General features: G+C 48.3%; 1 protein-coding gene across 1 annotated transcript in view; it reads right to left on the reverse strand.

Annotated features, from left to right (window-relative positions):
• VWA3A (von Willebrand factor A domain containing 3A) overlaps window positions 1-14,183 on the reverse strand; it is a gene marked incomplete at its 5' end in the record, with an annotated part of 47,280 nt that extends 33,097 nt beyond the window's left edge. The window contains 10 exons of the mRNA XM_033840157.2: window positions 434-499; window positions 711-819; window positions 1,131-1,256; window positions 3,591-3,697; window positions 5,074-5,172; window positions 7,143-7,197; window positions 9,234-9,311; window positions 9,408-9,535; window positions 13,662-13,785; window positions 14,104-14,183. Coding sequence (XP_033696048.2) covers window positions 434-499; window positions 711-819; window positions 1,131-1,256; window positions 3,591-3,697; window positions 5,074-5,172; window positions 7,143-7,197; window positions 9,234-9,311; window positions 9,408-9,535; window positions 13,662-13,785; window positions 14,104-14,183 — 972 coding nt within the window. The remainder of the gene's footprint in view (window positions 1-433; window positions 500-710; window positions 820-1,130; window positions 1,257-3,590; window positions 3,698-5,073; window positions 5,173-7,142; window positions 7,198-9,233; window positions 9,312-9,407; window positions 9,536-13,661; window positions 13,786-14,103) is intronic.

The following is a 14,183-nucleotide window of genomic DNA, read 5'->3' on the forward strand; positions in this document are numbered from 1 at the left end:
ATTATTAACCGGGACAAGGATACTAATGGATGGATTGGTACAGAATGAATGGATTGCTGTGCGTCTCCTGCAGTAGGTGGGGCCCATCTAGGAGAGAGAACTGAAGCAACTGCTTCAGACTCAGAGCGCTGGTGGGAGCAGAGGTGGGCTGGGGCCCACGCTGATGGCAACTGGATAGGGATTCAGGATTCTACCGGCGTATAATCAACTCATCACACACACCGACAAAAGGATCTCTTGTGACTTCATGTTGTTTCTGTTCTTCCCACATATTCATTTTAACCTGATTTTACCGTTGTAAACCCACTGAGTTGGGGAGGGGGGAAAGCAAGCACACACACAGCATGGCCTGTCTGGCCCAGATTCCCCAGGCACAACCTTGGAGGCAGGCAGGGATGGGAGGAGGGGGCAGTGTGTTGGCCCAAGGGCTTACCTCTGTCTCTGGGCTGTAGCAGTGGTAGTAGCCCCCAAGAGCTTCTGCAAGGTGCTTCAGAACAGCCTGTGGGGATGGTGACAGGGTGAGCCGTCACTAGGGCAATGCCGGTACCTTAACAGACTTTCTCCTCGTCTGAGCCTCCCAACTGAGCTTACCAACAGGAGAACTAGGTATAAGGAGAGCTGTGTTCTGGTCCGCAGCTTGGGGACCTCAAAGGCTGGCCCAGCTCACTATAGCCAATCCAAGGGAAGCCTTGGAGAATCTCGATACTTACAGGGGGCACCTGATCATCGCATTTGTAGGTGATGATGTGGGTGATGAGGTCCCGTCCCATGATGGACTGTTGGATGTACTCGGACAGGATTTCAGAAGGCTGATCTGGGCTGTGGAGAAGACGGAAGAAGAGAAGGGGACACCTCAGCCTGAGGACATTCCCCAGCAAAATGGTAATTCCCAAGGAGCATCTACCAAATCTAATCAACCACCTGTGTCCCAGGTCACTTGTGTAAGATGCAGGGCTGAGTGGGCCACAGGCCTGGCCACCCTGGCTGCCCTGCCCCTGCACCTGTGGACAACTGGCCTGGAAACACAATCCTTCTCTCAAGCGTACGTGAAGAGTCTTGATGGTCTTTTCTCTAACAGTGGTTTGGTTCTCCAACCCCTTCATGTTATCCGCTTAGGAAAGGAGACCTACCAGCTTCCCATTATGATCACCAGAGAATTCAGCCCCTTCAGAGCGAAGATTTTCTTCAGGGCTTCCAGCAGATTGCTGCCTCTGTCAGGCTGCAGTTTCTTTACCCAGAGCTTGAGTTCCTGGAGGCTGTGGGAGAGGATAACAACCTAATAACTCTTACTAGGGGCCAGGCCCAGGAGAGGTACGAGCTGGTATAAATCTAACAGTCATTCTTTGAGATGGATACCTTTATTCCCATTTTATAGATGAGGAAACTGAGTCTCAGAGTTAGGACTTGCCCAAGGTGATACTGTAAGCAGCTGGCAACGCTGAGATTTCAAACCAGGTGTGACTCTAGGGCCTGAGCTTCTAGCGACTCTGCTACATGGGGGTCTGGGGCTAAGCTCCTTTCCCCTTCAACTCTCCTGGGAGGCAGACCTCAGCCTGAAGCCCAGAGTTAATCCCTTAACCCTAAGAGGGCTTGAAGAGAAGGCAGCGAGGCCGTGTGGCTACATTCCACACGGGTTGGGATGCACACCGCTCGCCACAGGGAAGATGACATAACACAGAGCTTTCTTGGTTAAATGCCTCATGTGGCACTAGTGAGACAGCCCTTCTCTTTCCATTTCTCTTTCAGCCTGATCTCCCCCTGCAAAAAAGACCCCTCAGCTCGTTGCCAGTAAGTCTGTCTTTCATTATTATAAATGTTTGAATCTCCCTTTTAAGCAAAGAGAACAAATCCCAGGCCTGGCGCCCTCTCTAGCCAATAGGTTTCAAGCTGGAATTTAATACCATTGTTTTGTCTGCTTTCATTCTCTTTATGTTTATAGCGACTTTCTAATTATGGCAAGTGATACGGGCTTCTCAGTTATGGTATTGATAGTTGCCATCGAAGTAAATATAGCGTTGATATTTTAAAAAATCGATAATAGTACAGGTAGCACAGAGTAAATAATAGTTCAGGTGGCAGGGATAGGACGAACATCACAAGGGAAGACCAGGAATAATTGCAGTTGAGGCACTCTTGGCTAGATGGTCTCAAGGTGTCTTCCAGGTCTGACATTCCAGAGCTCGGGGGTTGAACAAGAGTGGAAATCACAGTAAAAGACACTCTTACCCACTGAGTACCTGCCCCATGCCAAGTACTCATTTTTCACTCATCTCCACAGCCCTGTGAGAAACAGTTGTCCTTGCCTCATTCTGCTAATAAGAGAGTTAAAGGACCTGTCAAGATCCCCCAGTGACTGTCAGAGCCAGGATTCAAAGCCTGCACTGCCTGAACCAGCACTCCTCTACCCGGAAGCCCTCCTCTTTACAGCTAGTGCTGGGCAAGGGCACCTCCGTCCCAGAAACCCAAGCATGTGGTTTTCCCTGGGATCCGCTCTGGGCTTTGGAATCCAATCCTGACTCTGCCATTTTGGAAAAGTTCCCTAACCTGAGTCCCAGTCTCCTCATCTGCAAAACGGGGGGCGGGGGGGGGGGGTGGTTAGTAATCCTATCCCATGTGTTGGCTATAAATATTAAGTAAGAGAGTACATGTGAAGTACCAAGCATGGCGCCCAACACATGGTGGATGATCAAGGCTATTCCCTTCATGGAAAAGAGAGAGCTATTTACTGGCATAAGTAAGCAGAAATTCTTACCTTCCCCCTCTCCCCACCTGCGAAAAACCCTCCAAACCAGAAACTCCCAAAGGACTAGCTAAATAAATTACAGTATATCTACACAGTGGAATACTATGCTGCTATTAAAAAGAATGAGGTTGGGCTTCCCTGGTGGCACACTGGTTGAGAGTCCGCCTGCCAATGCAGGGGACACAGGTTCATGCCCCGGTCCGGGAAGATCCCACATGCCGTGGAGCGGCTGGGCCCGTGAGCCATGGCCGCTGAGCCTGCACGTCCGGAGCCTGTGCTCCGCAACGGGAGAGGCCACAACAGTGAGAGGCCCGCGTACCGCAAAAAAAAAAAAAAAAAAAAAGAATGAGGTTGATCTCTGTGTACTGAGAGAAAATGATAGTCAAGATTAGGTGCAAAGCCAAGATGCAAAACAGTGTAATGTGTGCCTGATTATGTTTAAATAAGAGAGGATAAGCACACGGATGCGTGTATGTGCAAAGCCTGTGGAAGTAGATAGAAGAAACTGTTATTGGGAGGTGAGGGGGAACTAGGTAAGAGGGAGACTCATCTGCTATTATTTATCCTTTTATTCTGTTCCAACTTTTGAAAATGAGCATGTATTATTTTCATAATAATAAAACTACCTTGCTAGTTTTCTGGGTAAAAATGATGTCTCATCTTTTCATTTTGTGGTGCTCGTGGGGTGACTTTTCCAAAAGTTATTGGCTCCCTGTGTTTCTGCTTTTGTGAATTGTCTCACTTGTCTGTTGGGGGTCTTGCACTTTAATCACGCAATAAAGACACTAACACTTAGGGAGGAAGATGACCAGGTAGACATCTGGGCTAAGGCTGGGCAGTCACTCACCTGGAGGTGCCGACTTCCACCGGGCTGGGCCACAAGGTGCTGGTGGTGGTACCGAAGGACAGGACGTACAGCTTCTCCTTGTGGCTCAGCTGCTCATCAATGAGGCTCTGGTGGGCAAAAGGACATCACTGGCTGCCAGGGCCATGGGCCACGTGGAGCCTGGCCCCACCTCTCAAGCCTTGGCTGGGCCCTCTGGGCTGGGGTGGGAGCCGTGCTGAAACAGGGTCGCTTAAGGCCCAGCTTAGTAGCCCCATGTTGACATTTGCTTGCTGCCCACCCCAGCCTGCTCCTGGCTGTGCGTGGCGGGTATGGGGCCTGGGTGGCCAGCCCACGGCTTGGCGGGCCAGTCCAGGAGCTGGGTCCTCACTCCCGCTGACCGCAGACCACGTGCTTTTCTGCCGCGGCTGCTGCGCACTTAGGTCACGGGTGCAGTGGGATGAGCACCCACCTCAGCGTGTGCTGTGGTTGGACCCTCAGCACCTCACTGTGGCACCCAGGGAGGAGAACGGAGGTCAGGGGCAGTGGTTTCTGTCCCGGGCATGTGAGTTGGGGACAGAACGATAGGTGCAGGGCCAACCCATTGGATGCTCTCAGACTCAACCTGGTGAGTATCCAACAATAAGATAACTCATCCCGCTTCTTCCCGGCCAGCTACAAACTTCACCTGTTACTGCCAACACGAGCCTTGCCCTGGCTAAGACTGGACCAGCCCAGCTGGGGGATCTTTGGAAACTGGGTCCTGGGACCTGTCAGGAAGAGGGGCCTGCACTGACACCTGTTCCCTGACACCTGCTGAGACCAGGAACAAGGGACAAGTCTGGAAACTGGCCCACGTTGATCCCTCTAAAGGGTCCTGGGACCAGCTGTTGCTGCGAAGGTCTCATTCAAAGCGCTAGAGGTTCCTCTAGGAACAGACCCTCCATAACACGTCACAGAGACTACAGAGGCTTTTTCGATGCCAGACTCTGTACTGAGCACTTAATTTGCATGAACTCCTTTTGTCCTCTGGTGACCCTGTGAGGTGGCAACTGTCATCACCCCTGTTTTACAGATGAGGTAACACAGTCACACAGCCGAGAAGTGGTGGAGGTGCCTGGGATTTGACCCTAGAGTTCTTAGCTTCTGAGTTACGGCCAAGCAGGATAGCTCCTTGTCTGGAACAGGCCGGAAGCCCATGCTGTGCTGAAGTCAGTCCAACTGATTACCGCCTGCGTGCCCTCTTTCCGGGCTCTTGAGACAAAATCAGGTTAGTAGGGACTGCTGTCGTGTGAATACTAGAAGTTCACACTGCAGCTGAGACTCTGAGGCTGGGTTTTGCAGAACTCAACATATATATTTTTTTTAACTGTAGGTGCTAATTAAGTGTGAACTGTTCTTTGCAAAACACTCCATTTTGCACTTGCTATAAACAAAGCCCATTAGCAAGCTCACAAGGGGAGGGTGGGGTGGAGCTGCCAGTTCCAGGTCCTTCAGAGAGACTTACCATGAGGTCACTTTGGAACTCCTCCTTCTGAGGGCCACTGCTGACAGCTGACACATCAATGAGAACACCGACTCTGGCCCCCTTGATGAGGCCAAATACCTAAAACCAAAGAGGGCGCGCGGAAACAACCAGCACAGCTCTGTGCTTCTACAAACCTTTTACTGGGCAGCTCTGTGTAGCAGACGTTCAAGTGCTCCCCAACCTCAACAAGAAGCCGCAGAAGGAAGACCCATTTTATAGAAGAATGCTGCAACTACTGAAGCCCGCGCGCCTAGAGCCGGTGCTCCGCAACAAGAGAAGTCGCCGCAATGAGAAGCCTGTGCACCGCAACAAAGAGTAGCCCCCGCTCGCCGCAACTAGAGGAAGCCCGCGCGCAGCAACAAAGACCCAACGCAGCCAAAAATAAAATAAATAAATTTAAAACAAACAAACATGCATCCCCTTAAACCTAGCCATTGAAATTCTAGAAACTCATCCCATAGAAATAACTGGAAAAGTAAATAAGAGGGAATTGGAGCCCAGTGAGGCCAGATAGTCCCAGTTTTTCAAGAGAAGACTGAAAGCAGACGTAAAAGTGAAATATCAGGATTTTAAAATCTTGACAACTAATTCAAAAAATAAAACTATGGAGGCCAAGAAAAGCATGGTTGTAGGGCCAGATCTGCCTGAGTGCCACCGGTCAATAACCCCTGCTTCTATCCTCTGCAGATATGGAAACGGACACCCAGAGAAGTGAGGCCTTGCTGACAGCAGAGTCGGGAACTGGGCCCTGTGATGGACCGTGCATCACCCCAGGTGCCCCAGCGCGCAGAAGACTCATGAGCTGGTTCACAGGTGATTGCTTACCTGGAATCGAATCGGAGCTTGTTTCCTGGCTCCGCGGTAACTCCGTCAGAAAGGGGTAAGGGGAAGAAGGACCCAACCAGCAATCCCTGCCCCCTTTGTCAAAAGTGCCAGGACAGGTGTGATGTGGGTAGGCAGGTGAGAGCAACATTCCCTGAATGGATGTTTGTGGAGTAGGTGAGGATTTCACCCCTCTCAGTTCTCTCTGCCTGTGTTACCACGTGCAACCAGAAGGGGCGTGCCACAGCTGGAGATGTGCATTTGCTGGCCTGTCTAAGCAACTGAAGATGGTTCTGGATCTGAGATGTAGACTACACCCTGGAATCGGCCTGGGTAGTAGAGGTGGGGCTTGGGGGTGGGGAGCATGGATTTCAGCATCTTGCCTGTCCCAGGGTTTAAGAAAAGAGTTGAGGATTGCCTAAGGTGAAAGCAAATGGTGGCCCAGAAAAGCATCAGTGGAAGAATATAGGCTAAAACAAATAAGAAGGCAAAATAAAGGTTAATTTGCCCATGATCATTCTTCTACTCTTTGGGTCTGAGGAAAACATTTAATCAAACTTTCAAAAGTTATGTCCAGATGATCGGCCTTAACCATAAATCTCATTAGGGGTCTGAGGTGAAACGGTCCAGGGCATTTCTGCTGTTCTCACCCAGGATCTGTTTCCCCTTCTGGTAACAGCACTCTGCCTTTCCATGTGCAGCCATCTGTCTCCCTTTTCTCAGTCCATGAGGTTTGGGGGGGCTCACCCAGTCTCCCCCAACTTCCCCCACCCCCTGTCTTTCCCCAGGCGTGAGTACTAGTTCCAGGCCCAATCAGTTAGTGCATCTCATCCTCCTGGTTATGGTGATTGGTCTAAATTGGTCCAGAGAGTGTCAATCCCAGGACTTGGGAGGGTGTACTGGGAAAGCAAGGTGAGATCCTTTTTGACATGTCACTTTAGTTGGTGACATGTAAGCTTAGAGCTGCTGGTGACCATCTTCCCAAGACTGGGGAGAGCCTTCCGGAGGGTAAAACCAACCCAGGGGAAAGCAGAGCTCAGAGACAAAGAATGACATCATTTGCACCCCCAGATACAGCTGTGTTTGAGTTTTTCATTTCTGTAGGTCTAGAAATTCCCTTTTTAGCTTTGGCTAATGTAAATTGCAGGTCTAGCACTTGCATCTGAAAGGGTTCTAACAAGTACAGGTGGAATGAGTGAAAGGAGGTAAAGAATGAAATCTATTACCTTCTTGCTGTTTTCTGTGAGCCACTGAATTCTCTGTTGATAGAGTTCAATAGCTCTGTCAAAACACCAGGAAGACTTGTCACCCAAGGTCAGCTTCATCACTGAGCAAAACAGCCACTTACATACATGGAAGGAAAGTGCGGATGGGACTTTCTTTCTTTTAATGTGTCTAAGGCATTGGGAGAATATAAGGCAAAATCTAGCAAAGAGAAAACTGAAGGTCTGTTTTCTGGGATAAAGGATGGAGGGGATTGTAAAAGGGATCAAGTGTGTGGGGGGTCCTTTTGCTGATCCAATGTTCATTATAAACGGCTGTGGTTTGGTGGAACTAGGTGGGCTTCGAGGGAGGGCCAGTCTATGGAGGATGGGGGGGTGTTCTTATGAGGAAGGTGGAAGAACATTCTTGCTCTTCTCAAATCTGTGTCTTCTCAGGTGAGACTTCCTAGTCACCTGGACATGATCATAAATGCACAAGTGAGGCAACTCAGCAGCAGTTTCTCAGTGGATTGATGAACAAAAAACTTAGTTTTTGAATATAAGTGGCCAGGGGAATTTCTTGAGTTTCCCTTATTGCAAACTATTCCAGTGGCTGTTCGGAGACCAGCCTGTAACAGGCACTCAAGTTAAGGACTCAGCCACGTGAACTTAATTGAATTGCCTTCACTGAGGCAGGTGGGATTTGGGGGCCCAGAGAAGGGCAGGGAAGGCCTTTGGATATAAACTCATGGGCATGGGGCAGTGGGCAGAGTCATAGGCATGCGTGAGTGTGGGTGCAGGTAAGGGCATGGGCAGGTAATGAGACGAGCTTGTCTTTGAGACCCAGCTCTGCTGTTTACTAACTGTGTGACCTTGGACAAGTGTGGTAAACTCCACAGCTTCATCAGCTCCAACATGAAGATAATAAGACTTTACCCAAGTCAATTTGCCAAAAGTTAGTTTACTGAAAACCAATTCTCTGAAAATCAATTTGCCAAATGACCAATTAACTGAAGAGACCTGAAACATTCCTTAAATTGCTGGATTCACAATTAAAACCAATCAACCAAAATATTGCAGAAATCTTTAAAATCTGTTTAACCTTCCACCCCAATAAAACTTGCTATAAAAGTTACAGTTAAAATTTTTTTTTTTTTTTTTTTTTTTGCGGTATGCGGGCCTCTCACTGTTGTGGCCTCTCCCGTTGTGGAGCACAGGCTCCGGACTCGCAGGCTCAGCGGCCATGGCTCACAGACCCAGCCGCTCCGCGGCATGTGGGATCTTCCCGGACCGGGGCATGAACCTGTGTCCCCTGCATTGGCAGGTAGAATCTCAGCCACTGCGCCACCAGGGAAGCTCCAGTTAAAATGTTTTGATAAATTTGGCAAATTGGTTATTTAGTAATTGACTTTTGGTTAACGGTCTTGAGAGTAACACTATATTTTGTGTTGTTGTGAGGATTAAATAAGATAATGTGTGCAGCCCTTAGCAGAATTCCTGACTCATCAAGAAATGTTGGCTATTAATTATTATTCTAACCTTTTAAGAAACCTCAGGCAAGCAGTAATCATGGCCCATAGATTGCTACACCGGGGATGGATGGTGACGTCAAAATCTGGTTTGGGGGAATTCCCTGGCGGTCCAGTAGTCAGGAACCCTCGCTTTCACTGCCAAGGGCCCAGGTTCGATCCCTGGTTGGGGAACTTGGATCCCATAAGCCTCTTGGTGTGGCCAAATAAATAAACCAAAGAGAAGCTTTTAAAAAAAATCTAGTTTGGAAGTGGAGAGCCTGAATATTTTTGACATACATCTGTAAAAGTATGAACCCAATCAATCTGTCATCAAAAGTGGTCACTCTTAACCATCACACATCAGATGAGGCTGTGAGGTTTTATGTGTTCATCCAAAGGGACCATGGATTTTAAAAGGCTGAGAAAAACTGATATGGTCCAACCTCTTTATTTGCAAAAACAGGAAATTGGGGCTAGAAGAGGAAAGAAGCCTGCCCAAGGTCCCACAGACACTGTCGTTTGAACAAAGTCATTTTCAGGCTGCTGAAACCAGGTACTTCTTGAGCTCTTGGGTTGTTGGGAAGACGCTGAAAAGCATACTTACTCAGAAAGCTTGGATTCCAGTTGGTGGATGGTCTGGGTGGAGATGTGCATTTTCCTCGTGACATTGCTACCCTCCTTCCTGAAGAAGAAAAGTCTTATGAGAGGGTCTCTTGGGCTCAGGGGGAGGGACGTGTCTTGCAGGCTTGGGGAGAGAGGGGAAAGGCTTCAGACTTACAGCATGGCTGTGCCCTGGCTTATCAGGTCAGCCAAGGTGAGTTTCATAGACTTTAAATTGTGTGTTAAAAGCCAATCTTCTGAATCCTCCCAAGCTGAAGACAGCTGGGTCTCATCGCCCTGCAGCCTCTGCAAGACAGAGTCACAGAAACCGGTGGAAAGAGAAGGTGATGCTGAGGATGTTTTAGGTTCCCTCCACCTGGACCCCTAAGGGGTACCAGCCTGACCGGTCCCACCCGAGAGCAGTCCGTTCAAGAACTCGCCTTGCTGAGGCAACAGACAAATGCGGAGGCCAGTGCTCTGGGCCAGTTGCCCGGAAATACCCGTGCCCATCCCTCACCTCATCCCCAGTATGTGTCTAGAGGAGTCAAGCGCCACTCGCCACATCCTGCCTTGTGAGAGACTGAATACACAAACACACCGTGGCTAGATCCTGTATGACAGCACAACTCCGACCCACACGGGTAGCAACCAGACCATGGAGCCAGACCACAACCTCTGCGGCAATTGGACCGGGAAGTCAGGGCTCTGGCAGTGACTGCCAGCTTGCCTACTCTTCATCCCCTTTTCAGCTCAGGACCAACCAGAGAAAACCAAACATGCCCCCAGATCAGTCACAGGAGACGCCGGCTTCTAGTTAGTCCGCCTCTGGCTCCCTTCAGGGTACACCTGAAGCTTTCCCCTTTTTTCACCATAAAGCTTTCCTTCTCCCCTGCCAACCTTTGAGTCTCTGTCAAACACAAGTGATGGTGGCGTCTTTGTTTATTTCTGTATTTGCATTCCCTGCATCCTTTCAGGTATATGAGTTCTGCCTCCCTCTCAGTCTGAGGGATCCTCCACAAACATTTGTTGACTGATGGAAGAGGGAATGGGTTTCCCTGTCCATTCCAGAGGCCAGAAACAGGAGCAGTGGGTAAAAGTTTTAGAGGAAGAATTTCCGAGCCATCACAGGAGTCTGGCCATGAAATGAACAAGCCCCCTTGCTTGTGCTGAGTGACATAAGCTCAGGATGTGGGTGGTGGCCTTGGTGATGGAGCTGAAGTCGTTCACAGCAAGCATTCAACATTGGTGATACATTCTGAGAGCCAGAAGGTGGAGAGAGCTGACCTAAGACTCTGAGCCCACTTTGCCTTGTTCTGAGCCCTGCTTTGAACTAGGCACTGTCCCTGGTCCTAGGGCTACCATGTGAACAAGATAGAAATGTTCTCGCCTTCTCGGAGCTCACATTCTAGTGTGGATAGATGGTCAGTAAAGAAAAGCAAAATCAATGTCCATAATTTCAGCAAAGAACAACTGTATTAAGAAAGTGGGGCAGGGCAATGTGATAGAAAATGACTAGGGTGGAGATGGGGAGGTCACTTTAGCTGAGATGGGGGGTCAGGGGAAGCCCCTCTGAGCTGTGGTCTGAAGGTGCAGGAGGAGTCAGCCCTGTGTGTCTCTGGGCGCACACAGTCCAGGCAGAGGTGGGCTTGGGGGCAGGGGCAGAGTGCTGCAAGAACAGAAAGGTGGCCATGGTGGTTGGAGTGTAGCGAATGCAGGGTAAGCATGACCTGAGAAGAGGCTGGAAGGGTGTGCAAGGCCTGGAGCAGACACGGATGCTGCAAGAGCTTCCAGCACGGCCGCCATTGTCTGTGTGAATCAGTGGGCCTTACATGTTGCCAGGGTTGGCTGTGACTCAGGGTGTGGGACACGGCCTCACAAGGGGAGAGGCCGGCTCAGTCCCACAGTGAAACTGCCCTGCAGCGTCCAGTGACCGTGGAAAGGGCCTGCGCACTGCTTAGCCCACCGCGGCCCCCGACTACACCCAAAGATGGCTTTGCCTGTCTCCTGTGCGCCTGCTTGGACCCTGGGTGGGTACTGCTTGGGCTTGTCTTTGTCAGGCTCTCCCTGTAGACGGCGAGGTGATAGACAAGGGGTTGAAATTATCTGCTGTGGCTGACCGAGCTGCATGAGACAGGATTAGATCAGACAGAGGATTCGGAAGGAGGAAAGGGCAGAGGAAGAGAGGGAGGGGAGAAGGGAGTGCAGTCCTGGGCCCCCCACTTACTAGCTTTGTGATGCTGGGCAAGCCCCGTGTCTCTTTCTCCACCTGTAAGATGGGTGCGTGACGCTAAGATCTAGAGCGTGGCCTGGAGCGCTGCTGCATAAACGGTTCTTAACAGTGATTCTTGTTTCCCCTCAGGTTGGGTCATAAACAGACGGTAACAAACAAACAAAGGCAATGAAAATAAACTGCTGCTATCATATTCCAGCTAGATAGTATTGGATGCCGTAAGTTCTGTGCCTGACACCTCCTCACCCTCTGTTTCAACATATAGATATGTATAACTGATTCGCTTTGTTATAAAGCAGAAACTAACACACCACTGTAAAGCAAGTATACCCCAATAAAGATGTTAAAAAAAAAGGAAATTAGCAAGTGTTAAAGAAGTGTGAAAACACGAATAATTAGAGCAAACTCTTAATAGTGCTTATTATGTGACAAGCACTTTCCGTGTATTAACTTAATTACGTCTACAAAATAGGTTCCATCGTTATTAACCTCATTTTACTGACAAGGGTGCTGAAGTATTGAGAATTAAGCAATTTGTCCAGTCACACAGCTACTTAGTGTTGGAGCTGGGATTCAAACCCAAGCTTGAGCCACGGTCATAATCACGATACTATATTGCCTTTAAATTACCACCAAACTGTGACTATCTTTGTGAAGGCTCTAGAGAGAACTGGCTGAAAAGACAACTTTCTCCGTATGTGATTCTCTGCTAATTAATGTCCCGCCCCAGAACAGCACCGCCTATAATCTTAGCCCCAGCCGCTCGCTTAGGAAAATGGTGCTCTGCAGCATATAAACACTAGGTGTCACTCTTCTCATCTTTCAGGACAACCACCTCCCTTTGGTAACACTGAACCTGGTAGACTTCTAATGCACCTCTCTTCCATTTTACTTGCATTTGAAATGATCCATCACTTTTTAGGACATGGATTTTGTATTATTAATATTTGAAGAGCCACCATGAAACACATGACGGATTTTGACTGTAGGACATACTGATTATATACTGAAGGATGTGCTTTACATACAGAAGAATAAGATCTTTGTGCTGGGGCAATCCTTTCCCTCTTTCCCACTGCTATTCATTTGTGAAGTAAAGGAGGCCCCATTTGTGGCTAATAAATAAGAGGGGTCCTTGTACACCTGGAAAGTCGTGTATCTGATAAGAAATTAGGTGAAATAAAGACTCATAGTATCAACATCTAAAGTCATTGAAAGGATCCTTCAGAATTTCCAGACTCTATTGACATTTGCTCATCTCCTTTTAATTAAACTCGCTTTCCCCTAAGTGCCAATACTGGAGAAAAGTAAAGCCCAACTATTTTCCTGATGTTTAATTGCTAGCATTAAAACTGTAATGTTTTTGACTGATTATCATTTCAAAGGACCATTGTTAAACTCTAGTGTAGAATAGGTAGATGGTGATGGGCCAGACTTGCACGGACAACCCCTGATGACAGTAGTCTCTATGGTAGAGTGAATTGCGAGTTCTAGACAATCCACTCACCACCACGCGAAGAGAGCTCATCAACACACTGAGAATCAGCCTAAGACCACAGTTCTGGTCATTCGAGAGGTTAATTCTCCTGCCGTAACGTTCTCACTCCAGTGGCACTTCCTGAAACTGATTTTTTTTTTTTTTTTTTTTTTTTTTGCGGTACGCGGGCCTCTCACTGTTGTGGCCTCTCCCGTTGCGGAGCAACAGGCTCCGGACGCGCAGGCTCAGCGGTCATGGCTCACGGGCCCAGCCGCTCCGCGGCATGTGGGATCTTCCCGGACTGGGACACGAACCCATGTCCCCTGCATCGGCAGGCGGACTCTCAACCACTGCGCCACCAGGGAAGCCCCTGAAACTGATTTTTGGATCTAGATTTTAGGGAATCCTACAGGAAAAACAAATCTCAGGAAGGAGAATCTTAGAATTAAATTCCTTAGTCTTCAAGATTTGATAACAAGGACAGTGTCTTCACATCCCCCTGAATATTTAATGATATGGCCAAGAAGGCTATACAATTTCTATAAACGGCATAGAGATTCTTCAGTCATTTCTAAAGGCAGGGGATCAGAGATGAGTGTGTAACTAATCCTTTTCAGTCCTGAGATCCTACGTGAAGAAAGAAATACCCAGAGCTTAACACATTCTGCATTCCCAGACTATGATTTGTAAGCACTGCCACTCAGTTGAAGCACTATGGTTTTTACCAGCAAGTCCTGTGTCTGGTTAATATGTGTAACCAGTAGTCCATTGTCTAGGTTTTGGCCACGTTCATTGATATTCTTCTGGTTCAATTGCTTCTTTGGATCTCTGTCATTGTTTCTCCTCATGCTAAAAAACACAAAGTAATTTGATCAATGCCCCAGCACCAGACATTGACTCTACGTTGTCAGGGCCTCCAGAAACATTTTATTTCTGTGTAGTAACTGGGAAAGTTTCCTGTGTAGATCCTGATAAAATGTGGACTCCAGGCTCATAAGACATTTTATTCTATTGTTTTGGTAGTTAGGTAACTAAAGCCCTCAGGTATAAGATGATGTATCGACCATTTACCCAGTCTCACTTAAAGGCAGGTATTTCCCCCTCAACTCCCGTGAACAAAATATTGTTGTTGTTGTTTTCATTTGCAAAGTCAGAGAAGATGCTTACCAATGATTTTCCAGAAACTTATTATCTTGACCATGGAAGATAGGACTAGTTTGTGTGGCCATTATAAAAACACCCAATGC

Source organism: Tursiops truncatus, chromosome 15, assembly GCF_011762595.2.
Source record: "Tursiops truncatus isolate mTurTru1 chromosome 15, mTurTru1.mat.Y, whole genome shotgun sequence".
In the NCBI taxonomy this organism is placed as follows: Eukaryota; Metazoa; Chordata; class Mammalia; order Artiodactyla; family Delphinidae; genus Tursiops; species Tursiops truncatus.